Source organism: Thunnus maccoyii, chromosome 21 (genome assembly GCF_910596095.1).
Source record: "Thunnus maccoyii chromosome 21, fThuMac1.1, whole genome shotgun sequence".
In the NCBI taxonomy this organism is placed as follows: domain Eukaryota; kingdom Metazoa; phylum Chordata; class Actinopteri; order Scombriformes; family Scombridae; genus Thunnus; species Thunnus maccoyii.
In genome coordinates this window covers 8,116,490-8,142,753 of record NC_056553.1, presented here as the reverse complement: position 1 = coordinate 8,142,753, position 26,264 = coordinate 8,116,490, and the positions used below count along the sequence as shown (strand labels likewise).

Here is a 26,264-nt window from a genome sequence, read left to right as displayed (position 1 = left end):
AGAGAGCCCCAGCAAATGATGTATCCTGTGGACACCTTTACAAAAAGGCAGAGGGTGCACTGGAAATACTGTAGTGTGCAAAGGATGAGGGAATATACTTCTGTAGATAGTGCCTTGGATTCTTGTTAATTCATACATCCTGCAGGAATCTTTATGCATCCTCCTTTCCAACAGCAATCATCAACATACAGGTATTTTGCCCAATTACTTTTCTGCAAGCAAACATGTTTACTTCCTGATTTTAATCTTGCATCATATGCCAAACTAATTACCTACAAGCTGGAACAACTTCAGTCCATTTTTTTTTAATGTAATCACATTAAATGATTCACACCAAATACACTCACTATGTAGTAAACTCCAGCGGCTTCAAAAAGCCAATATTTACTCACATTTTTGGCATTTCTGTGGCATCCCTCACCCCTTTCCAGGGCTCAGCTGCTTGGGGGGAAGCCAAGTGCAAGTGCCCTAAGGGTGGACGGGCAAATGGGATGCCCTAATACTCTTCCACCTGCTGCTCCGTGGCTCTCACTGTGCTGTAATGTCCTCGCATAGCGCCGGTCTTTAGAGAAACTACAGGTCCAGAGCTCTCTTAAAACACAGAAGCACAGATTCTTTCTCACAGCTGCCTCTAACAACACTATTTGCTATTGCTTAGTGTTGCGATTATGTCATATACTTGCCTGGTTGAGCTAAGGAGCCCTGCAGGAGCCTAACAATCAAGAACAGGTGGAGGAGAGCTTTTCCCATCGCTGACAGATGCTTGCTTCTGTTAGAAGGCTTTAAAAATGTAACAACTTACACGAAACAGACATAAACAGTCTTTCAGTTCTGTCCCAAAAAAACCTGTGCATAACGCACAACCAAAGGGCAAAGGGTGCGTTCACCACTGTATTAGGTTACAGGCGGATTTTATTCGACCAATGATGTGAAAACAGGAAGCACCTTTTCCTATCCTGCCCTTTGAACTCGCACACTTAAAGAGTCCTTAAAGAGGAACACAACATTTTACAAACCATTATACGGTATTCCTAAATATCCCCAGTTACTTTAATAGCTCAAAAATATGTGCAGACTTAAATCCTTTAAGACTGTAATGAAGGGTTGAGTAAAACACTCACAGTTGTGGAGGCGGATTTTGAAGAAATTTATTGGCACAGTTATAGCAGCAATGTGTTCTTGTTTATTTCAAACAATGATCCCATACCTGTTTGTCTCTTTTTGGCAGTAAAAGTCCTCTCGGTAATAGTAACCTTTAATTAACAGAACCTCAGATGACAAATTGATGACATTTTGAGCTCAGTTGAAGTGATTGTCAGTACAATAGCATAAAGTGCATATGCACACAACATAAAGAAAGTGAAACTGAGTATATTTTAAATCACCAGATCTGCTTTTTTTTTGCTGCTTTGTAGCTACATTCTTAGTGGTTTATTCTGATGATACTTGCTGTTCATAAATAGATGTAGTAATGTAAGATAATGATTATGTTTCAGGGCCTTAAGGTGATGATGAACTTTAAAATAGAATATATTACAATGCTTTTAAATGGTAACACAACTGTACCCAGTGCTCAGTGTTGTAGCATGTTGTTACATTGCAAATTGTGATGTTGACAAAAAAAAAAAAAAGTAATATACTGAAATACTGTACTTCTCTGCCTTTTTTTTACAGATAAATATGTTAAATACATTCTATGGAAGTATTTTCAAAGGACAGCATTAACAGCCACTAAGCGTATTTAAAAAGACAAATTCTGGCAGTATTGCACACCAGTTTTCAACCAGTTCTGACACATCAGCCGCTACCAACACAATAGCAGGAATATTAGAACATCCACTTGTCAGAGGACCAGTCCGAAAGCTCAAGAGTTTCAATAGAAAGCGGGGTTTGTATGCTCGATGACACAGCGCCGGCAGTGGCGTCGGACAAACCGCAGTGCCTCTGGCGACACCTCACAGTCCTGCACATTGAGAAGCTGCAGTTCGCAGCAGTTGGCTGCCAGAGCTTTGAGTCCTCTGCCTGTTACGCTCTCGCACGCTCTGAGACTCACCCGCCTCAGGCCTTGGCAGTACATAGCCAGCTGCTCCAGACCACTGTCCGACACCAGCGGGCATTTACCCACATCCAGAGACTTGAGTTTGGGGCAGCTCCTGGCCAAATGGCCCAGGCCGTGATCTGTCAGCCCCTCACAACCCCTCGCGTTCAAGTAGCGCAGTCTCGGGCAGTAGCGAGCCACGTAGCGCATACCCACATCTGTGATGCGGGTGCAGTGGGCCACGCTCAGGTAGCGCAGGCAGCCCTCCAGTCGGGCGACTTCACGCAGGCCGAAATCCCCCACCAAGCGGCAGTCACTGAGACTCAGCTCTCTTATTGAAGGGCAGTGGAGAGCCAGGTGGCGCAAGGCTTCATCAGTCAGTCTGGTGCAGCGACGCAAGTACAGGTGAGTCAGGCGAGGGCAGTGGGCGGCGATAGTTCGCAAGCCCTCATCCTCAAGGGAAAAGCAGTCGGTCATGTCCAAGTAGTGAATGGAGATCTGCTGGCCATGCATAGGAGACAGCTGGAGCGAGGCCTCTTGGGTTAGGCTGATACATGTCACCTTGGAGCAGCCTGGAGGAGGAAGAGGAGGCAGAAGTTATTTCTTCAGTACATACTGTTTTTTTTTTCTTTATTCATTGGAGACTCATTCTTGGGGTTAAGCTCACTTATGATTCGCCACTTGAGGGCGCCAGAGTAAAACTATTTGGCTTTATGCCTGCAACTAGAGGCATGAAAATGTTTGAGTTCAAACAACTTGAATAAAACCAAAACTGTGGTCAGTTTTCAGGGGAAAGAAATCAAAGACCAATGTCCTTAACAGTTAGAAAAATTGAACTGATTTCATTATTTTCAGCCTTCTAAATAAAAGCCACACATTTTTTAAAGGCTATTTTTACAACAAAGGGCTTACTTCCTGGTGCTAATGGTGCAGACTGTTGCTCTGCCACCAGAGTCCTGTCTAACTCAATGTTATATGTGTCACTTCCTTAATGAAAGCAGCAGACTGCTCCTCTTACTCATGTTGAGGTAAGTTCTGCTTTCAGCTAAAGAAAGCCTTTCTTCTCCCACATGGGAGCTTAAGGTTGGCAGAACTTCTCCTGCTCCTCTAATGATTTTAGCAGCTTTAGAAGAAATGACTGAGGAGAGGAATTCTTTGAGGTAAATCCACACTTGTGCGTGATGTAAGGGTAACAGCCACTCCTTAATAAAACCCAGTAAGCCTGCACTTGGCCTGTAATCAAGCAGCTTTGATTGATTTTCATAGAATATGACACTGTGGTATTTACCTGAGAGGTTCAGGTGTTCCAGGTTGGGGCAGCGGGACACCACCTCAAACACAGCCTCATTGGAGATGTTATAACAGCCAGCAACCTCCAGATGTCGCAGCTCAGGACAGCACTGAGCCACCACATGCAGCCCCCGGTCAGTGAGCCTCTTGCAGCCGTTGACCACCACCGTCTCCAGGGTCAGACACACGTTCGGGGTGTCTTGGCACAGCCGGTGGGTCAGGACTCTAATGGCACGGTCGGCATGAAGCAGCTCGCCCGTTAGCCGGATGGTGCTCCACAGCCTCGGGTCCCATGCTAGGTTGTACCAGCGGCGACACACCCGCGCGCAGCGGCACAGCTGATTGGTGGGGAGATGGGAGAAGATCTGCAAAAGAGTGTGGTCCGGGAGGAGGTCGATGGGGGCGTGGTGGTGGCTTTTCGACTGGCGGGAGCGCGTGTGGGTGCCGGGCTGAGGGTGGACAACGGCAACTGTCTCGGCAGGGGCGGAAGAGGAGGAGGAGGAGTTGGTCTCGTGGCCATTGCTGGAGAGGGCAGGCGAGGAGAGAGAGGAGGACTTGGATGGCAGGATAAGACCAGGGCTGGGGGTGCTCAGCGTCCGTGTGCTGGAGTCTAAACCTGAGTGAAGAAGGTTACAGGACAGGTATATAGGAGAAAGAATGGAAACAAAAAAGAGAGGGACAGACAGAATTACTATCTGAGGTCAACTCTGAATGTGGAGAAAACTTCTATTAAAGGAAAACTTCACCCTCAGCATTTAATATCATTCGTTTGTGATGTTCAGGACATTCCAGGAATGATTTTGCAATGGATTCTATAAAGTTTTGCTGTACTTTCCTTAAATCTGACTCATGTACCTCTACTTCAACTAGTAATTTCCTACATTTCTCAGGATGACTCTTAACAACTAAAGCAAACGCCTTAAATGCATTCAGTGACTGTGTTGTCATCTGTTGGTTTTACAAGGGGGAGAACAGCTAATGCTGATGCTGTTAGTAAGACCATTAAGGCGAAAGTTTCCAAGCAAGGAAAAAATAGCTTTGCTTCTTAAAGGGCTACTCCACAAAGTTTGGAGAAACTTTATGGAACTTTGGTCAAAATCAACGCAGCACGGATCAAGATATCCTGACTTTAATCCATCCTTGGATCAAGTTCCAAAAACACTGGATCCTACATTTCCCATAATGCAACATTTAACATCTTTTCATTAGACCCGCACTGCCTGGTTTATGTCCCTAACTTTCAAACTCCATGTCCACAGTTTGTAACGCAGACTTCCTTTTACAAATTTGCACTCTTTAAGCCAGAGCTGAGACCCCTTCATCAGGGTTATTTTCTGACTCCGTAAAGCTCCTCCTTGATGTTAATAGTTCTGAGAAAAAAAAGTTGAAAAAAAAAAAAAGATAAATCTCCTCCAGGACCATAGAAAACATTACACGACTGCTTTCAAAGGCAGAGTATTACATAGCCTTACTTTTGAAAAGTGTAAATGAGGTGCAGCGTCCCTTTAAAAAAACATGCCTTGCACTGCATTCTGGTCTTTTGAGGCCACTGTTACTGGGGACGTTGGTATAAATTCCTTTTCTTCTTGCTGCATGACTCATCAATGTTGTGTTTTATTCTGAAGGACTAACACCACACTCTGACCTTTACCACTGCTGTTTTAGATCACGGAGATTATTTCCTTGCATTATCCGTCCTAGAAATGACTCAGTGTCACAGTATAGTTTTCAGTTATCTGTGGGAATAAGACAAATAGACAAAAAGTCAAGAAATAGGCTGGGAAGTGCATGGTTCATCATGATGGTGCCATAACCACACCAGCTTTTATCATCAATTGAGAAGAGTTTCCATGGATCTTGTTATCATGTTTTGAGATGTTTGGGGAAAAAAATATGTCACATTTATCTTCCAGGCGTTTGGGCAGCAGTCATAGGGCCTCTTCATCAGATGAACTCTGCAAGCTTCAAAGCGAGCAGCTGAGGAGTTTGCTGCTGGGGCTGACAATGGACGGTTAGCCCTGTGTAAACACTGAGGCCCTCCTGACAGATGTGCGCTGATTGCTGCCACGTCTAAAGACGCAGCTGTGTGACTGGATCCCATCACTGTGGCGTGAGATGGTGCAGCCCTCCACCTCCGTCGGGTCAGGGCGTTGGATCTGATTCTTGGGGTCGACTCATCACACCGGGACACTGAGTGCTTTCCTCTGATGCTATCAGTGTCTCCTCATCACCTCTCTAATTCGTCTTGTCCAGTCTTGAGTTTAGTCAGATTGATAGTCATCACTAAAAGCATTTCAAGAAGTTACAAGTATGATGTCACTTACAGCTGTCCAACTATGGCCAAAAAAATAGCTATCATGCTATATGTTTGAGACACTGATAGTTACTGATGAGACTGGGTCTCAGGTGTCTCTTCTTTTCATTCTTCCTCAGTGTGTTTTCTCCACAAAACTTACAGAATGTTGAAACGTTCTTAAGTTAAAGCTGTATTAATTGATTTATGGCCACTTGGGTGCGGTAGCCCAAATTTTAAATACAACATTATCATCTTATGAAGCTGATACGGCTAATGTGTTAGCAAACAGTTGTTAATTTACTCATCCAGCAGTCACAGAGCATTCATTTGGAGTGGAGTTTCTGTCCATCTCCTGAATGTGAGTTCAATATTCACCCTCGTTAGCTCTGTTTTGGTCTCTACCAACTCCTAAGGAATATCCAGCTCCTTAGCTCCTAAATGTTCTACTAGATTCACAAGCTAGTTGCTAACTTCAGTTCAGTCTTCAGTCATTTCTCTTTTTTTTTTTTTTTGAACTACAACCCTAACTGCCTGAGAAGTTATAGTGAACCAAAACACTTAAGTAGCAGCTTTAAGACCAAAACAATAAGCTAAAAGATGCTAAAATGCTCAGCAGAGCTCAACTGCGAGGTTGGGTGATAATTCTCTGTGAGTTCACTACAAGCTACTTCATATTACCAAAAGTGATCCATTAATAGAAAAATATTTTACTCAAAATAAAAGCTTTTACAATTAAAAATGTGGACACCGATTGGCCTGTTTTGACTAAAGTATGTTTTTTAGGAACCTTGAACTCAGAAACTTTACTGGCATTTCGAGTGTAGCTGTGCTTTGCGTTTAGCGCTAATTAGCAAATATTGGCACGCTAACACGCAAAAGTAAGATGGTGAGATTGTGAACACGGTAAACATTATACCTGCTTAACATCAGCCTGAGTACAGCCTCACAAAGGCGCTAGCGTGGTTACAGACTCAACTACCACAGAGCTCGTCAGCTATATGGGATTTTTGAGGTGTTAGTTTTCAGTGTTGATAGTGATAGTTTGAATTGCCTTACATTGTTAGGCATACCTACACTTTCGCCATCCATTCCCTACATTTGTAAAGTCAGTCATGTAGACTGATGCATGACTGAACCATGCTGGGTAAGAGACGCTTCTAGACTGATCGTCAGCTGGTTGTACACAGTATGTCAGCATCTACATGACAAATGGACAGCATCCTGCCTGTCATGTGGATTTGTGTGCTGGCAGACAGCTGGGCAGTGACATCGCCCATACTACTGTCCCTGCAGATCTGAATTCCAGACCTCGGCTCAGTCTGCCTCCCAGCCCGCCTCTGATGACATCCACAGACCGGTCCTCTCGGGAAAATGTCCTCCAACTCACGGCTACTTTAAAACTCCCTCTTGTGCGCCTTGAAACTCTCACTCGCATCCAAATTCGGACAAAATGAAGTGTCACTGTTAAAAATGCACTGCATATTAAAAATCTGTAGCGTCTTGTGGGTGGTCTACTTTCTGATTAGTTCAAGGTTAAATGTGTATGATTATTTCCTTGAGGTCATCTAGCTTATCTTGGCCTGCGTTGCTCTCAAATGACTTTCTCTGATGATGATGCTTTTTTTTTTTAGCTTAATACAAAAGATTTAATGGTCTGAGGTCATTATAAACACTTCATCTATTTCAAATTTCACACACCTGTCCAAATATGTCATGTCAGTGGTGGTGCTGGGATTTTTTATTTATTCAACCACATTATAAATATTGCAAAATTCCTGAGTTAATACCTAGTGTTTGTGGATTTATCAAACATCACACAGAGCTATACAAACAAGTGGAAATCAGCATATTTTGGCATCTAGTCCAATGGAGTGCAAAAAATGTAATGTTTTCAGTAAATAATAAGAATATTAATGACATTGTGTTAAATATCTATGGTTATAAAGGGGATCAGTCCTTTGGTATCACAACACAAAGATCTACACAATGCCAAAATCATGACTGATGAATGATTTTTCACATTTCTTGAGTCATTAGTTTTGATGGATGAAAGAAGTCCGAGCTAATGAGACGGACTCTGCACGCAGGAGACAAACTCATCTGCCACTGGCTTAGGACTGACGTTCAAATTGCGTAATTACATGTGTTACTGATCAGAAGAGTGCTCCGATCCCGGAGAAACACGGTGCTAATTAGACTACATCCACCCCCTTTCTCTCCGAGACACACTTTCCCACAGCTGGTGGGAAAAGTTAAATGAAGGCAGCTTCTCGGTTGTGCTGGATTTCAGATAGATAGCACCTTGGTCTCTCTAAGGAATGTGCAGATGTTCTGTATCTAGGGTTTTCTGGTGAGTGAGGCATGTGTTCATTAAATAATCACATAATCATTAGGGCTGCAACTAATGATTATTTTTATTATCAATTTTTTTAATTAGATTAGTCACTTGGTCTATAAAAATGGTGAAAATGATGATCACTGTTTCCCAAAGCCCAAGGTGATGACCTCAAATGTCTTCTTTTGTCCCAACTAACACCCCACAACTAAAGGATATTTAGTTTACAATCATAGTGGACTAAAAATACAAGAAAATATTCACATTTGAGTGACTGGAATCAGAGAATTTTAGCATTTTTTTCTTAAAAAATGGTGTATCTTATAAGGAATGTATAGTTTATAGCTTTTCCTTCACATTTTTCATACTTTGTCACCATTAAGATAAAAAATCTATTTTTTTGTATGTGACCAGCTTCCTCTGTTTGTGTGTGTGTGTGTGTGTGCCTAATTTATGTAATTCTATCTACACAATCCATGCATTTGCAACCCACATTTTCCCATATTCTCAAACAGCACATATTCTTAGCAATTAGGCAGTCAGTGCTTTCTCAAGAGTAACACACTGTTTCAAAGCCATGCAGATGCTGGCTACGTAAATGTCCAAGAAATTCAATTCATCAGGTACAGGAAGCTTATTGTCAGGCCTGCAGTGGTTGACATGTTTGCTCTCCATCTTTAGGATATAATCTAGGACTGCAACCTGCATACAGAGTGTACCTCCCAAATATTCAACTTTCTCAAAAATGAGACTGTAACTAATAGTTCTATTAGTCAGATTGTCCAACCCCAACAAAGTCAAATTTATTCAAATAAGAACTCCCAGTTGTATCAGTTATCAACTTCACTGTTGGCAAGCATGACAGCTGGGATACAAAACTGTCATCTGACAAAAAAAATCTCAAGTTGCGGTCCACTCATAAGCTTTTTTTTCTGGAGTTTTTAACCACATCTCAATTAAGTGGACTTTAAGTTGGAATTATTTGATCAAACTATTTCCAAGATCCATGCTTAACTTTTAAGCCAACACAGATGAGAAGTCCGTAACATACATAGAATCATAACAGTTACTCAACTCGCATGGCAACGCTTTCATCTCCATGGCGACTGAGCAAACTCCATCCACTGATACGACTGAAAGCTCCAGAAGAAGAAGCTAGTAAACGGACCATGAGTTGGGATTGTTTTGTCATTATTTACTGTTGTTTTTAGTGAATTATCGACAAGTTCAGATCATTTATTTGCAGCTCCAAAGTCTACTGAAAGACTGAACTGTAACTGTTCTGTTACTCTCAGTTACTGCTTAAATCTGTATAAATTAACCGGCGGTGTCGTGTTTTATATCTCTGTATCACTTGCAAACCTATCATTAACAGAACAAATACCATGCAGCTGTTAAACTTCTCTTGAAGGCGCTTTGAGTGCAGATGGTGGAAGACTCAGTTTGGTTTGGGAAATCAGAGGAGAAACAGTGGAACATCTGGTCTTTACCCTGGACAAAGAACAACAGAGCAGTGGTGAAATGAAAGAGAAACTCATGCATTTTGAATGCGCATATAGCCACAGCAAGGCATACTTGGCTGAAATCATTTGCCACTAATACCAAATCTATGCTGATCCGCAGCACTGCCGCAGCAGGATTCCATTAACATCAACTTAGCCTTACTTCTGAGACACATCTGGATCGTGCTTTGATACCAGAAGTTTAATGTAAATCAATCGGAGTGATCACTGAAAAGACAAGATGCCTGCATGATGAAGAGGTGCAGCTGGATGTTCAGAATGATGTCGCCTTAATGACAAAAACCTGATGAATTTTTTTTTTTTTTTTTTTTTTAAAGTAACGCACAAAAACAGATTTGAGGGCCTCAAAAAGAAAATAGGGGCAAGAGGAAAAGAAAGAGGGAAGATAAATTGGCAAAAGAGCCTGCAGACTTTACCAGAGACAGAGACAAGTGCACAGGCAGGGTCAATCCTGACTTTGGCGCAGTCTGGTCATAAACTAAAGCTATAGGGATTCTTTTCAGGATCTTGCAGTGCTGTGAAGTTCTGCTAAGACCCTGTCTGGAGCTAGCAGGATTATTACTGCTGCATCTGGCAGAATAGACCAATCCATTACCTCAATGCCATTAGCCCGGTGACATGTTCACTGTGCTCCTCCCCTGCCAAGACCGTGACAGGGTGTGGTGTAGTGCATGGGAGGGAATCAGGAGATGCTTTCTACTCATAAGTCAGGGAATCAAATCAATACAAGAAAAAAAAAAGAAAAAAAGAGAGTGTCAGCTAATTAAAAACAACCTGGCAGCTGGGATTTGACCGAAAGAGAATCGAAAACGCAACAGATTTATCAGCACTAAACGGTTACATGCTCCAGTTTTTTAAAAGGGAAACATCCGACTGAGAGAGAGAACTCCTGGGATAAAAAACATCTGGGTCTGTCTTGGGTTTTTATTGAATACATGGAAGTTGATATTACCGTACAGTGTGGCGGCTGGGCTATCAGCAAAGCCTTCACTACAGGAAGGTCTTACGTCACTGGACAACCTGAAAGACAATAGGGCCTGCTGGTTCCTTTACAATGTGCACACTTGGACAGGAAACAGACTCCTCAGCTCCGCACAACCCCCATAACTCCTCAACTTCTAGACTGCAGCTATTCTCACACTCACTCAGTCTCAAGATTCATTTCTGAAGCTTGTGCAGCACCAGATTTTGGCTATAAATGCGCCACGCTTTCCCCACAACACGTCTAATTTCCTCAGAGGGAGTTTTCAGCCTCTTAAAGCCGTTCCACACTCTTGCCCTTGTCACTTTATAAATCCTCGGTCGAAGGGGGACGGCAGACGTTCAGCTATCTCAAAAAAAGCCAAATTTAAACTCACTCTTTCACAAATGAGCTTTTGTGTTTGTCTATTCATCACAGCGCACATTTTCCAGAACAGAGATGACAGTCCAGACTCCAAAAGCAATTTAGCATCATGCAAGACCGATCCGGCCTTTGGCAAATCACTGACATTCAAGCTGACGTCATTTTTTTTTTTTTTTCTCTTTCTACAGGTTGTTAAAGCAGGGACGTCAAAAGATGAAGAAACAGAGAATCGTGTGCATGAGATGTCTTTCTGTACAGTTTATCCTTTCTGGCAGTTGTGTGTGAGAAGGGTTAGAGTGTGGAGTGACAGTCATGTTAAATGACTGAGGAGGGCAACGTTGGCTTCACACAGCACGGAGAAACTGCACATCAGACAGGAATGGAAAAGCGAGTGCTGGCCCAAACGGTTGATTTGGTTGTGATGAGGAGCAAATGTAATGATCTCATGTGGTCGAAGCAACAGAACAAGGGAAGTGCTGGAACTTTTGCGGTTAAAAACTCCTGACAAAAAAGGGTTCACTTTAACTGCATTAAGAGGTTATTTTGTCTCACAGGGTAGAAGAGAATAAAACTCTCAACTCTCAAACTAAAAAAGGTCCTTCATAAAACTTCAGTTGATCAGTTTAACTGAGCTTTTTGCAGCACTATGCATGGTTGTGATTGGTCTCACACTGCATATAATAATATTTATATGTAGATTGAATGCCATAGTGCATGCCGCAGTCCTAATAGTCACCTCAAGAAACCTGGACATTTTAAGGTCAATATGTCTGGGCAGGAGCTGGAAATACAAACTCACCAGATGGCAATTTTCTTAGCAGCTTTTCAGGTGGAAAAAGATGTCAGGTGGGGTTAAAAAGGTTTAAAGCATGACTTATTCTGACAAAGAAATCTTTGATTGTTTCTAGTTTAAATGAAGGGTTTGACATTTTGGGAAATACATTCATTTCCTTTCTTGCTAAGTTAGCTGAGAGGATTGCTATCCATCTCATGTCTGTCCATAAATATGAAGTTACAGCCTGGACATGGTTACCTTAGCCACGATTAGCTTAGCATAAAAGACTGGAGGCTGGGGGAAACAGCGAGAAACAGCCAAGAAATAACTCTCCCATGAATCTCCCTGTAAAACCAAAACTTGTTGTTTTTAGCCATGTTGGCCTGGCAGTCGGTCGGTCGGTCCAGCACTGGTCCAGACTGAAATATCTCAACAACTGTTGGATGGACTGTTATGATACTTTGTACAGACATTCATTTTTCCCTCCAGGATGAACTGTAAGTGATCCCTCAAATTTTCCTCCAGCTTCAAAATCATCAGATCAAACGTTTAATTGATCCAATACATTGGTTTATGATTGAATATCTGCAAAAGTAATGAGATTCCCATCATCCCCAGCTGTATTTCGTGTTCCATTTGCTAATGTTAGCATGCTAACACGGTTAACTAAGATGTGTGCTGAGCTTAGTTCAGCCTCACAGAGCCACTTGCATGGCTGTAAACTTGTTACATTTTTGTTTGTCTGTGGATTAAACAAACCAGACATGTGTTAACTAGTCAAATTTAGAGGGGAATTTGGGGAATTTTTTTAAACTTTGGACCCCTACTGCAGTCTTTATGCTAATGAATGTGCATGCTAGCTAAAGATTGAGCATACAGACATGAGAGTGGTATGCATACCATCTAACTCTGGAGTAGAAAACATATATTTCCCAAAATTTGTCAGAATAAATCACGTAGGCCTGTCTTTATTAATTTACATCTGCATACCACCCAGTGAGTTTATATTTTCAACATTCTTCCTGTAACAAATTTTAAGAAAGGCTGAGTCACTAAAATTTTCAGATGCTGTGATTGCAAACCCAAGACGATGGTTTTGGATGTGGTAAGTTTAAACCTGAGTTATCAAATAAGGCGAAAGCTTTGACAACCACGACAAATGTTTCCTCCTTCTACTGCGGTTGAATTCAACTCTAACTTGCTCTATATGACTGAGCCACAAACTGTTCTTCACTTGTTCTGGTGGTTCTTTAAAACACACAATTCTATAAAACACAGTTTATACAACCAAGACCCCTTGAAGAACTCTGTCTAGAGAGAAATTTTCCTCTCATTTTTGTAGCATTGCATCCTCAGCCACAACTGACACTTCCCAGCTTACGTAATGAAACAAACCACAGAATCAAAGTAGGGGAGGGGGGAGTCCACCGTGTCAGTTTAGCTGGTCCACAACTGTGGTCATATTGCCACATAAAAGCCCAAACACCCAGGTGAATCACAGTAAAAACATTACTCGCGAGCCAAAAATCTTACAGGAAGCGAGCATGTGTTTCGGGCCAGGTGGCGTCTTTCCCAACTCCTGTCAAACATGCTCCTGTAGTAGAATTGAAAAATGTGACCCTGTTGAAGAAAATGGCAAACGCATTCAAAACAACAGGGCCAGCGCTTCCTCCCCGAGACGAGAGAACGAGAAGACCGAGCCGTAATCAGAGAAGAGTTATGAGATGGTGCACTCTGCTCACTGAACTGCCTTTTCCTTCCCCTCCTCCTCCTCCTCCTCCTCCTCCTCCTCCTCCGATAAACTGCTTTCACTTGTTTTCTTTTTTCTTTCACCGCCTTATTCTGTGCTTTTTTGCTCAGATTTCCTGGCTCTAGGAACGGTAGAAAGGAAGGGGGAGGAGCGAGGACAGCTGATGGAGAAAATCTGGGGGAAAATAGCGTTGGCATTCTTTTCCTCTCTGTGTTCTCTTTACAAAGACTACTTTCCAATTTCCAATGAGGTTTGGAAGAAAACCACTGATATTTCTCATTACAATTGCTGTAGACTTGTTGAAAAAAAAAAAAAAAAAGTTAAAATAGTTGCAGTGTGCTGCTTTGTGTAAGTCGAAATGGGGAAAAAGTGACAGCAGTCTACAAGAGCATTCCCTCTAATCCTTCATAGGTAACCAAACATAGTCAACAGTCGATCACCTGTCAAACATTTTCCTTCAGTAACAGATGCTTCCTCATCTAAACAAACTTCTCTGCCTGTTTGAGAACTTCCAACGCAGCTGTAGAGCTGCAGGACAAAGTTTAACCGAGACTTCAAAAAGATAAATTTTCCACAACAGCTTGAAGTTTGCCCGGCGTTATTTGACTTAGAAGATATACTGAAGTAATGACTGCAGATGAATGATAAAAGTTACATTTACAACTTAAGTGGAGGATAACAACTTAAATCTTTTCTCAGCAGTGAAAATGTCCCGACGGCAACGACACACACAAACACCTCGCTGCAGCCTCTTTCACATTTGGCACGGCAAAAATCAACAATGAAACACTATATATCTGGTTAAGTAAACACGACGAAATGGGTCATCAGTGCGTGGAGTTGGTTTACAGATGAAGTGTGATATATTTGTTGCCCTTGGGAGGGCAAAAATATTAACATGTTGGAGACAGGAGTTTTCTGAGCCGAGCTGTTTAGACTGCACAGTGAAGAACAGCAATGTGGGAGTACTGTGAACCGAGACTGATCAATATTTCATTGTTTATTGCTCTAATATTATTATATTAGAGCCTGTGAAAAAAAGCATCAGTGTAACAACATGACATTTATGTCTTTTGAGACAAAAAAACAGCCAAAATATAACAATCTTTTCACACTTGGCTGAGGGGGAAAAGTTAATGTATCGAAAAAGTGAAGTTGTGATGAAGTCTGAAGAAAACTGATATTTTAAAATACAACTTGACATTGCAGAACATGTTTCAAGGAATTCATGTCATCCTGTCACTTATAGTTACATGCTTCCACTTCACCAGAAAGTTAAAAAAAAAAAAAAATAAATAAAGAATAAAAAAAAACAGCAGCAGAGTCGAGGGTGTGCATAGCTGTAACGTTCTTGGTTGGAGTCCAGACGGGGGCTCTTGCTGCATGACTCCTCCCATCTTTATGCTATTACCATAGCATAGCCGTCCAATGAAAACACCGTGTCCCCAAATTTAGTGATTTGAAATTTTTCAGATAAACGAAGTTAAATGTTCCTTTACGAGTTTATAAAACCGCTGCGTTTTAAAGAGTAACACCCGCTGAAAATCTTGTTTTTACTGATCTCGAGTGGTTTAACATTCCACCTTGCCTGAGCGATGCACGATTGCACACCAGGACTCTGTGATGTCATTGTCGGGGACAGTTACAGCGCACTTCCAACCACACCCAACAAAACAGACTTGTGCACTTTGAAACACTGCACTCCTCAAGCTAAATAAACCATTTAAAACCTTGCTGGATCTGAAAAAAATCATTGTCACAAAGCCTAGGCCTAGGACGCAAACTCTATATTAAGATCAAAGCAGCGAGGAAGTTAATTGTTATCTTGTATTGATTGTATTGATGTACTGATTTCACAACAGAGTGCCTTAATAACATAATTTATGCCTGATTACTCCATCATGGTGCTTTAAATCTGTGCAATGATTTGACCGAGAGACACATCAGAGTACATGTTTAACCTCGATCATTCACAGCTTGCATTCTTTCATGACATGCATGGCATGCAAAGGTAATCAGACAGGAAAACCTCCTCCTTGACTTTGCTATGTTTACATCTGTGCGCTGATGACCACTTGTGCTCATATTGGTGAGTGTCACACAGCAGATGTTTTATGTGAGAAGGCAAAGAAAAATCTAATATGCTCATCTTTCTTTCATGCATCTTACATGCGGAATCGGTCGGATTACACTGTGATAAAATGAACAAATCGACTTGCCTGATGCTTATTTACATTCCCCGTTTTTTGGCCTGATATTGTGCAGTCCGGTCCAGACATTAACTACTTGCATAGTACAGCTGTAATGATTGTATGCAGGAAACAGAGATTTGTGAAGAAGTAGAGTCTAAATGTTTACAGTGTGATCTCTTACTACGATGTTGGAAGTGTTGTGGAAGGATGGAGTAAGCTTTTCCCTGTCGCTGTTATCACTTGTTACTTTGGTCCTTGGCAGACAGAGAGGAAGTCGGCACGTTCATTGTTCCCACCGTTCACTGTGTCTCAGTCACCTTCCTGGTGCCGTTATAAACGTGTGAAGGGGCTCACCCCAAAGCAAGTCTGCTTTGTCATGATCAACGCCCCTGTGAGCCTGCGTTACATCAGTGGTTAAAACTTGGCACCGGCTCCGGCTGATATAGCAGTATCAAAATGGTATTCAAGAGGCCGAACATCTCAGGGTGTTGTCGGTTTAGCTCCTGCCATGCCTGAGCCACATTCCTAAGGTACCCTGAGTTCCAGTGTGCCAAAGCAAACCCTTGAGGCCCAGACGGGGTCACAGTTTAACCCCTGCTGGGAGATACTGAATTTCATCCCACAGGAAGGATTTACTGTTCAGGACTGTGCCTCTCAGTCTGCAGCTAATAAGCAACTCAACTGGGTCAGGCCACCACAAGCCTGTCTAAATAATAAATGAAAACAGAGACACGTCGCAAAAACTTGCCAGATGACTGCCCAACTTAGTTTGTTTTCGGGAGGAGAATGAGTGCAACTTCCTAATGTTGATTTAGTAGGAATACATGTTGGGCCAGTAGAGGAAGACAGGCAATGGCCTACTTTCCGTCTCAATACGGATATTAGGGTTGGATGATAATTCAGTATTATGGTTTTCTGGCTTTCAAGCAAGCGGCAAACTACCACAGCTTGAGGCTGAAGCCAATGTGGAAGTAAAGTGCGACGCGACCGACCGAGACGATCGCTCCAACTGATTCCTATTCAAAAAGCGTCAACTTCTCTCTAGAAATACTCTAATCAATCATTTTTTCAATGAGTCTCAAGCGCTAAATTCGGGCCATCTAATAAATGTGCTGGAAATTATTGCTCTATTAGTAAGATTTGATGTCTGCTTGGTGGATGTTGAGTGACAGCTGTGATTGACAGTTGGTTCACCTGCTGATCTCCTTGGCAATATTTCAGGAAGTTTAATGTTACTTGATTACAATACTTGCCCAGTTAGCACAATTTAGCTAAAATAGCTAACCTTAGCCCAAGTGTGCACCGCTCGGTCTTCCCAGTAAACTAGACAATCCTGGTGAAAAGCGTTACAGTCTGCAGCCATGACAGTTTCACAGTTTATTTGAAACTGTGCACATGTTACCTCAAACTTACTAACTACATTAATGCAACAGCGACATCACTGCAGCATGTGGACACTGTATAATATGAATACTCCCAGTGTGCGGTGGGGAAACAGCCCAGACTGCTTCCTGATTAGTTTAGTGGACCACAGGACTAGGTGGGCAAGGACCGTGTGATCTGCCTGTGTGTGTGTGTGTGTATGTGAGTATGTGAACGTGGGTCCGCGTGTGTGTGTGTGTGTCTTTTTAAGGAGGGGGGATTTGACTGTGGCCATGGCGGTTCCAGACCATGTAATTACTCCCACTTAGCATGGAGAACAAAATAACAATTTCAGTCATAACACAGGAGGGAAATTATGGTGGGGAAGCCACTGGCCATGGTCTATACTCTATATATTCCTATCTGCACAGGTTGTTCTCCAAGTAGACACATTCAGGACAATTATCAATTTCCCCAAAATACTCTGGGTGCACTTCCAGCAGCTCTTCAATGGACAGATCCTAGTGAGTCAGCATTTCCAGCAAAGTTGAATCTGTAACAGTAATCTGCCTTGTTTCAATGCACACTTACAGGAGGAAGGTACAGCCTGCTCTATATTTAGTGAGGTTAATCAGTGAATTAACCTCCCTAAAACAAACTAATTGACACACATCTTGCGTGAAACCGAAAGAACATCCGACGTCTCGTGAGGAGCTCGCCCGACGCTTTTCTTCTCTGAGAAACACCTTGAAATCTACAGCTGATTGACAGTTACAAACACAGGCTGTAGCTGGTATTTGTTTTCTTGTGGCTGGCTCGAAACCACAAGAATACTACATTCATCATGCCAGAGCAAATTTAAGATTGGTGATGACAATGCATGAGAGGAACTGGGTGAGTATATGTGTGTGAGCGTGCAAAGCAGTCCATGAGTCACTGGTCCGCTCTGAGAGACAGGGTGACAGCGGCACAAAGCGACAGCAACAATACAAAGAGACCACAATGTATCCGTGGGGGACTTTGACAAGGTTTTTGGTCAGAATCAATGACTCACTGATTACTTCACTGAGCGCTGAGTTTTCAGGTTTTCTCAACGTCTGACTCATTCTTTTTCCTTTTTGGAACATGTCCTATCTCTTGGATGTTGCTCCCAAAGCCTGTCAACCAATGTGAAACACGCTTGTTATGTTATACCTTTTTATTGCTAGTAGACATTAGCCAAAACATAATTAAAAGGTCCTATAAAGCTAATGAAAATCAGTCAGCCTAATGCGGCTATAATCTATATTTTTCATAATACGTATCAAATGACGATGTGTAATGCGAGGGGCGTTGCTCGTAGTGAATTATTACTCGACTCTGCAGCTCTTTGCAGCTTTACAGAGCTTTATACTGAGTATCAGCTCGTTGTTTAGCTGTTCGGCTGCAACTTTACTGTTTCGGTTCACTCCCACTGCTCTCATAGCGTATTATTCCGATGCACCAGGCAGGATTTTTAGAACAAAAAAGCTCTAAAAACCCGCTGTACACTACCTATTCAGCACCAAATGGCAAACAGACATGGTTAGCAACTAGCTGGTGAACATAGTGGAGTATTTAGTAGCTAAAGAGAGTGAATATTGGACTTACATTCATCAGGTTGCCAGATATATGACTCCAAATGTATGATAATGTTGTTCCGTAACTGCTGGATGTGTAAATAAACAACCTTTTGCTAACAAGTTCAACGTATCAACTTAAAAAGTGATGATAAGTCAATGTTGTGTCCCCAAAAGGCCAAAAATCAGTTAATGCCGGCTTAAAGTTACACTAATCAATAGTTTTACATTAAGAATGGATCAATATGTCATGTGAAAGAGGCAGTGAATTAGCACCCTTCCACCTCAGCTCTATTGAGCGTTTTAGCGTCTTGCAGCTAATTGTTTTGGTTTTACTGCCCACAACTTTACTGTTTTCGTTCATTCCCGACACTCTCATCAGCTAAATGTTTCCAGATGTGGCGCCCTAAAAAACAACAGTGTGCTACCTGCCCAACACCAAACAGCGGACAGATAAAGTTAGCAACTAGCTGGTGGACATAATGGAACATTTAGCAGCTGAAGATATTTCCCTCAGGAGATGGTGACCAAGCGTTGTGTTTTCAGCTAAACGCACTGCTCTCAAGTGATCAAAAAATGTAATTAATCAGGTTTAGATGTAGAATATAACCTCACACTGATATCCTACAAAGAGTCAGAGGTTTGTATGCTAAAGACAAGATAAATAAATCTGAAAACGGCCATGATGTTTTTTGAGCATGGGAAAATTATTACAACAATGGGATTTTTGGTCATGACTTTGCTTGGTAAGCAAGTCTATTGTAAAAATAAATTAATACATTTAAAAAAAGAGTCTGGTTGAGATGATGTGGTCTGCAATTTTTCATACAAATTTCTAGAGAGGACAATTTGTGAGGATACAGCTCCTGGCATCGCAGTACTTCAGAGCTTCGACACCGAGAGGCGACTCTTTAAAGAGAAGACTTGACTTTTGTAGTTCGTTCTGTTAAGTCGAAATAAAGAAAAAAAAAAACTGCCGCTTTGACAGACAGATTGTTAAAAACGTATCAGGCAAATCCACATTCAAGACAGCTGCTGACAGGAGGATTCAAAAGGCATCTGTCAGCTGCAAAGTATTTCTGAATCCACTACAATGAGCATACAGTTTACATTTGTAACACATACTGTACACTCCTTACAAAGAGGAGCGGTTCCCTACGCTTACACTCTGCCAGGGTTGGAAGATTGCCTGGGCAGGCAGGAGGCGAGGAGAGGAGAGAGGGAGCCAGAGAGCTGCATGGAGAGGAGTAACTACGGCGTCTGAGCAGAAGGTGAAGCCCTCTTTCCCCATTTTCACTCCCCACACCTTCTCTATGTCCAGCGAAAAATCCCTCCTCTCTCTCTCTCTTTCTCTCTCTCTCTCTAAAGCACATGCACCTCCCCTCCCTGGCAACGTTTTGAGCCTGATACGACCACAGTTTAGATAAGCATTCTTCCACAATGAGAAGCCAAGAGTGTTTTTTTTTTTTTTTCTTCTTCTTCTTCTTCTTCTAAAACAAAGCCCGAGAAATGCCTTTGGTTTCTGATGGGAGCTGTGAGTTTGTTTTCAATTTAGGGTTATCCCAGGAACACACAGGTTTCTCTCCAAAAATAGGCAGTACAGAAAGTGGATGAGGAGGGAAGAAGGGTGGGAGGAGGAGGAGGAGGAGGAGAAGAAGAAGAAGGGAGGGGAGTTTGGTTAATGAGCACCAGATGCCTTACCTTCGGTGGTAGCCACATTCTTTGGAGCTTTAGTTGGTGTGTGATCTGTGCTCGAACTTATGTCAGAGGAGATGCTTGAGCTCCCTTTACCTGCGGGGGGAACGGGAAGAAAAACAGAAGTGCTATGACACAGTTTGGCAACTTTAAGATGACAAACTGCATCTATGAGTCATGTTTTATCACTTAAACGTCACATATATAACGTTGACTGAATTCTCTTAATGTTTTTCCTTTTGTCGAATCGAAAACGTGCCTTTGAGAAAACTACTTATGCGCTCGATTCCTGAAGAGTCTGTCAGAGATAAAGTGGAAATACGCTTTTTTTCGTGATGAATGTAATGCGGTAAGGAGGTATGAAGTGTAAGGAAATAAAAAGCCCATCGCTCTCTGCTTTCATGACTTTTATGTTCCTCGGTTTTAGATGAAAGGTTAGCCTTGGCACGTGCAACAAAGTCCGCTGGTTTGTTTGAGTATGTGTCCGTTTTTTGATATTTGGAAGAAGAATAAAGTCTCCCCAAAAAAAATCCCCTTCAGCCTTCACTTCCACGGAGGATGAGAAACCCTCCTGCGCAAGATACAAGCAATCACTCTAATGTATGATTATATGTATCATTAGCAGCATACTTTTTAGGCCGTACTGTCTGTATGACTGCCACATGAAAGTGCTTCTCTATGAAGTTTACATGAATTTACGGCTTTTATTTATGAGCTATATGCTTGTATTATCGGATTTAGGTGTTCTGCACGGTCACATAAGAGTGCTAAATTTCAAAGAGGTATTCTCTGCTGCCGGAGTACGACAGGCTTGTCTGCCATGGTGACTGCAGGCTGCCTGCGGAGGGGTTGTTTATGGCATTTCATTCCTCTGTCAGATCATAAATGCAGCTTTGTGGCTTTCCTGAGACTAAGTATGTGCCTTTCACCCAGCACGACAGGCAGAAGAGGTACTCTCAAACAGTCACACCCACATGCACATCAAGTGCAACCACCTAAACAGACTAGACAGTTCCCGAAATAAGTTGTAAATACGAAAGCTTGTGCAAAAAGGGGGGTCGGGAGGAGGGGGAGGGGGAGAGGGGGGGGGGGGGTACGTGCCAAAAAATGCAACCTGTGTCTCCAAACTCAGCCGCAAGAACTACACGTGATCACAAAAGGTATACAGTTATTTCAAAAGCAATGCAGCTCATATGAGTATGAATGACATTTTCGCGGTGACATCACTGAGCAGGCACATCTGCCACGGCTCTGAAGTGACTCAGATATTCATGAGGAGCTTGTAGACGTCAACGCGAGAAGCTACTTTTTCTAATATGGAAGCAGAGCAGGAATCAACATAAGGCTGCGTCAACACAAGCAAAAAATATATTTGAATATTACAGGCATTTCTCTGCGGGGCTGTTGGGTTGAAGCATGTGGATCTGTGCAAGGCCAATTGTTTTCTGTCTTTTGTGGAAAAACAACTTTCAGAAAAGCTCCTGCTTCCTGACTTATGCTTATATAATGTGTTGGTGGAAGGCTGCTGCATAGTTGTGACCAGTGTGTAATTAATTGCGGAGTCACACTTGAAAACAGATGTGGACAGACGGACTGCTGAATACTGCAACTGTGAGTAAGACACTGGTCTTAAGACACTACTGAGATGATGATAAATACTATAAAGATTTTATATTGTGAATAAATACCATGTACAAGAGTGTTAACACTGAGGTGGAATGGTGAACACTAGCTCACATCTTCTTGTGAAAACTATCCACTGATACTGAAAACGGATCCCTTGAAAAACTCATCCGATGACAAACAATTCTCACATAAAAAGTGATTTTTTTTTATCAGCAAAAGCAAATTAATGCACTCAACTTTATGTTTCTTATAGAGCTGCAACCATCAGTTCGATTCATCAATCAGTCGATTGGCAGAAAACTTTAATAGTCATTTAAGCATGTTTTGAGCAAAAGTGGAAAAATATCACAGCTTCCAGCTTCCCAAATGTGAATATTTTCTTATTTTCATACTTCTCTATGATATATAATGATTATCTTCAGGTTTTGGACTGTGGTCAAACTAAACAAGACATTTTAAGGAGTAATAATGGGCTCTGGGAACTTGGGATGGACATTTTTCACAATTTACTAACTTACCAATTTACAAACCGCATGAATAATCGTGCAATCGAGGAAATAATCATTAGTAGCAGCGTTAGTTTCTTGCAATAGGTGTGCTTGAAAATGTCTCAAGCTGTATTATAAGGGTGAATGTTTTAATCGGGAAAACGTAGACATCATCGTCTTAACATGTGATGATGTCACATCAACAAAAAGCAATGAGGTGCGTCCATGCCAGGTGTTCACTATAAGTAAATCTAATGCTATGACAGACATGTGTGCAACCTACATAGCCTATATCATGTTTTTTTTGCACCTGAAGAGTAAAGAAACATAAATTTGTTGCAATTCAACTCAGGGACAACTTGAACTGAGTCAAACCTGTGATAGAATCTGCTCATATACCTTCGCAGGCTGGATTCCTGAATGCTCCTAGGTGGAGCTGGTCCACATGTTATTTTTAACATCATGAGTTCCAATCTTTTCTCTGCAGTTATTGACTTAGGAAGAGATCACACTGGAATGTTATTTATACAAACATTTCTGCTCTGGAGACAGAAATAATGTGTTTGCAAGAGTCAGGCCACAGGTTTTTTTTTTTTTTTTTTCCTTTTTTTTTTTTTCTGAATAAGTAATGTTGAAAGATTAGGCCTTAGATTATGAAGCGAAGGTGAGTCTGACTCTCTGCCTGTTGAACTGACATTCCAGGATCATTAATGCTACGGTTGGAGATTTTTATCAATATTGTGTTTTGAGAGTCTTGGATTTTGGTTATCGTAATACTGCAAAGAAGAAAGTTTCATGTCGTCTTTGCCGTGGATTTAAACTGCATTCCAGTTGGGTGAAACAATTTTCCTGAATTTATCTGCGAGCTGAGTGAGATGGACAGTGAATACCTTGCTTGGCTGGCCACCATCTCCACATTACTGATGACCTTCTTTTTTTTTTTTGTCTGTTTGTTTAATATCGGCACATTATAGATCTGATTTATGTGGTGTTATTAAGGGCGAGTCAATTCTGCTATTTAATGAACTTCTCCCTTGAGATACCTGCTTCTTTTGCTCCGCCCGATGACAACATCCAACATTTATCAGCTGCAGCAGATCACTTATTAAACTAAAAATTAAAAACTAAATTAGGAATCAGTTGTCTTTACTGTTAGGTATATCTGCACAAGCCTCAGCCTTTTCATCATCATAGCCATTTAGTGTATTTTCAAGGCGTCGAATACACATTTTCACTGACACAAGGATCATATGGCGTTGACCGATAATGCACAAAATGGCTACCACATCAAACAACAATAGGTGAAGGGCCTGTGAACAAAAAAAATCTCTGGAATTGGCTCTTATCAAGATAAGAATGACTAAGTGCCCACATGCCCAGACACTCATGTCTTCAGACCCGCCTCCACTAAACATTAAGAGACCCACTTTCAGTACAAAATATATGGCATAAATTAGGCTACTTGGTGTTGTCTGATGAACTTGCTGCCCTGCCGAGTCATGTGTTGTTGACTGATGATGTGAGGTGAGTATTTGTAGCGTTAAAAATGACTGTACAGAGTTAAAATCTCTGCTACTAATTTCAACTCTTAGAGCCTTAAGTCTTGCATGTCAAATAATAACTTACCTGTGCAAGCTCTTGTTCATGCAACTGTATTATAACACACACATGCTTTTAAACTGGACAATAAGAGCTTGAGGAGTTAATTTCCTGGATAAAAAAATCTAGAGAAATGGCTGCAGTGGGCTCCAACTTCATGCTGCATACAGTTAGAAACAGTTCATTAAGAATATAAAAATGTTTAAAACATGACCACCAGATGTCTCTCTCTTTCCTGAGGGATGAATATGAACGTTGCACATCATTAAAAAGGTATAAAAAAGTAGGTAATATAAAGTCAAAACGTATCAGCACCATATCAGCACATATTCTACACAACTGGGCGTTTTTTGAATGGGGGTATGGGATAGGTTTAACTCTACAGAAACAGTGAAAACACTTATTGTGTGAAAAATAAAGATATAGAGGGAATAGTGCTAGTTTTAAGCTAGCTAACTTATGTCTGGGGACAAACTCAAGGAAGCTAAAGACACAAGAAACTGCGCATTGCCTTGAATATTTAGTTTAGTTGGACATGAACAAGGAACAAACGGTGACATGCTAGCATCTTTTTACTAACTAACGTTACAGCATTGGAGAAAACTCCCTCTTTGAAGCGTAATTGAAATAAAAGGCGTTTTAAAGCTGTAATTGCAGCACTTACCCTCGCTTCCATACTGTTTTCCATTGTTCGCACCCATTTTAAAGAATACATAATCTATGCGCAAAACTCGGGTTAACAAAAGGAGTTAAAGTCCAGAGTAAAAGGCAGTCTTTTCCATAAAGATAGACTAGACAGTCAGAGTTTTGTGTTGGGCCGCTAGCTCTGACTCCAAATAGTTAATCCAGATGTTGAACAGAGGACGCCTCAGCATTACGCAAACCTAGAATCCAGACTTCAGCTTCCAGCGGTGCAGACTGGCTATATCTGAACATCCTCAGACACACAGCGTTGTACACACACACAAAAAAAATCCCGATTCGAGAAGTTTAGAGAAAACTTTGTGAAGTGCCCTAAATGGTAAGCAGCTGTTTATCAGGCTGAGTGCGGGCAATCACAGCGGCCAGACAACTTTCTGAGGACGCGCAGCTCTCGTCCAGTGGATTTGGATTTAAAGAGACCGCAGGCCAGGGAGGGAGATGTGGATATTTAAAAAAAGATAAACCAAAGACAGGCCCGAGACTGCGCCTCAGTAACAACAGCAGAATAAAGATGTAGCCTATTGTTGAACAAGAGCTTTTACAGAGCAGAAGATTTGAAAATTATTTCAGAAAACAGCACTGAAACAGAACAATCGCAGCTTATTCTCTAACAGCAGGACACAGAATGGAAGCAGCCACAGTCCCAACATGTGATTTTCCATTATATATACCTCATTAATATTCAAGTCATCACAGGTGTGCCTTTCATCAAATTCACACTTCACCAATCAGAAGCTATGCCACATAATCTCTTCTTTATTCTGAGGATATAGGCCAAGTGAAAGAAGAGCATGGTCCAACCACACATGCTGGGATGTTTCTATGAATAGCAGTCATACAGGTCATTGGATATCTACAAGTAAAGACTCTGGACAAAAGCAGTTGCTTGGTGTTGACAGTTGACTTAATATTCTGGATACATGTTAAATTCCTTTCTGAATCCACACAGACTATATATTTACACTGGGATAACCATAGGTCTTTACAGAGCTGGTTACTATAGCACTACTATATCTAATATTCTTACAAACACCTCGCAATGTTACATGATGAAGATATACAATATGCAAACATAAAACAAAGTATTTCTTATAGTACACAGACTAATCATTTGTGCTATATTGGTAGCTGTTCTGGCTGGCACCCAGGAAAAGCACTGTTGTGCACAGGGTGCTCCGCAGTAATCAAGAGATTTCAGACTGTGGAGTTTCCATCCCACAGAAGCACACAACTCCTACACTTTCACACCAAATTGCATTCATTGTACAAAACATTTTGTCTCAAAAGAGAGAAAAAAAACTGGCTTAGCAAGTGTACTAGGAGTCATCATACATTTCATGTTGATCAATCAAGCCGTATCCTTGATGTTATTTCTGTATCCAAAAGAGATTTCTTTTTTTTTTTAAATTTGCAGTGTGTTGATCTGAGTTTGCTCTTACAAGCTGTCAAGAATGCATAATGTATTTTAACAATGTTTGATTGGCTCACATGGTACTAATCAAATGGGCTCTTGGCTGTCTGAGAGGTCAAATGCCAAACCTCAGACCTTTACAGCCAGCAATCTCTGCCACACTGGAATGCATAGCTAGAAAGACTTCAGCTCTAATATACGCAAGCTCACAAAACTCAACCTGCTGCAGTTATAAAGCA

General features: G+C 41.6%; 1 protein-coding gene across 1 annotated transcript; it reads right to left on the bottom strand.

The window, feature by feature from the left end:
- Positions 1–1,126: 1,126 nt before the first annotated feature.
- On the bottom strand, positions 1,127–25,030 carry si:dkey-192l18.9 (F-box/LRR-repeat protein 7). Its single transcript, XM_042398693.1, has 4 exons — positions 24,577–25,030; positions 20,206–20,295; positions 3,327–3,944; positions 1,127–2,610 (listed from the first exon to the last, which is right to left on the bottom strand). The coding sequence occupies exons 1-4, from the start codon at positions 24,611–24,613 to the stop codon at positions 1,874–1,876; spliced, it is 1,482 nt and encodes a 493-aa protein (XP_042254627.1). The 5' UTR covers positions 24,614–25,030; the 3' UTR covers positions 1,127–1,873.
- Between the last annotated feature and the right edge of the window lie 1,234 nt (positions 25,031–26,264).

Excerpts from the sequence above, each read along its gene's own strand:
- si:dkey-192l18.9 (XM_042398693.1), bottom strand. The coding sequence starts at position 24,613 with ATGGGTGCGAACAATGGAAAACAGTATGGAAGCGAGG. Across the intron at positions 20,296-24,576 it reads AAAACAGTATGGAAGCGAGG|GTAAAGGGAGCTCAAGCATC; the intron begins GTAAGTGCTGCA and ends TTCCCCCCGCAG. Across the intron at positions 3,945-20,205 it reads GAATGTGGCTACCACCGAAG|GTTTAGACTCCAGCACACGG; the intron begins GTAAGGCATCTG and ends TTCTTCACTCAG.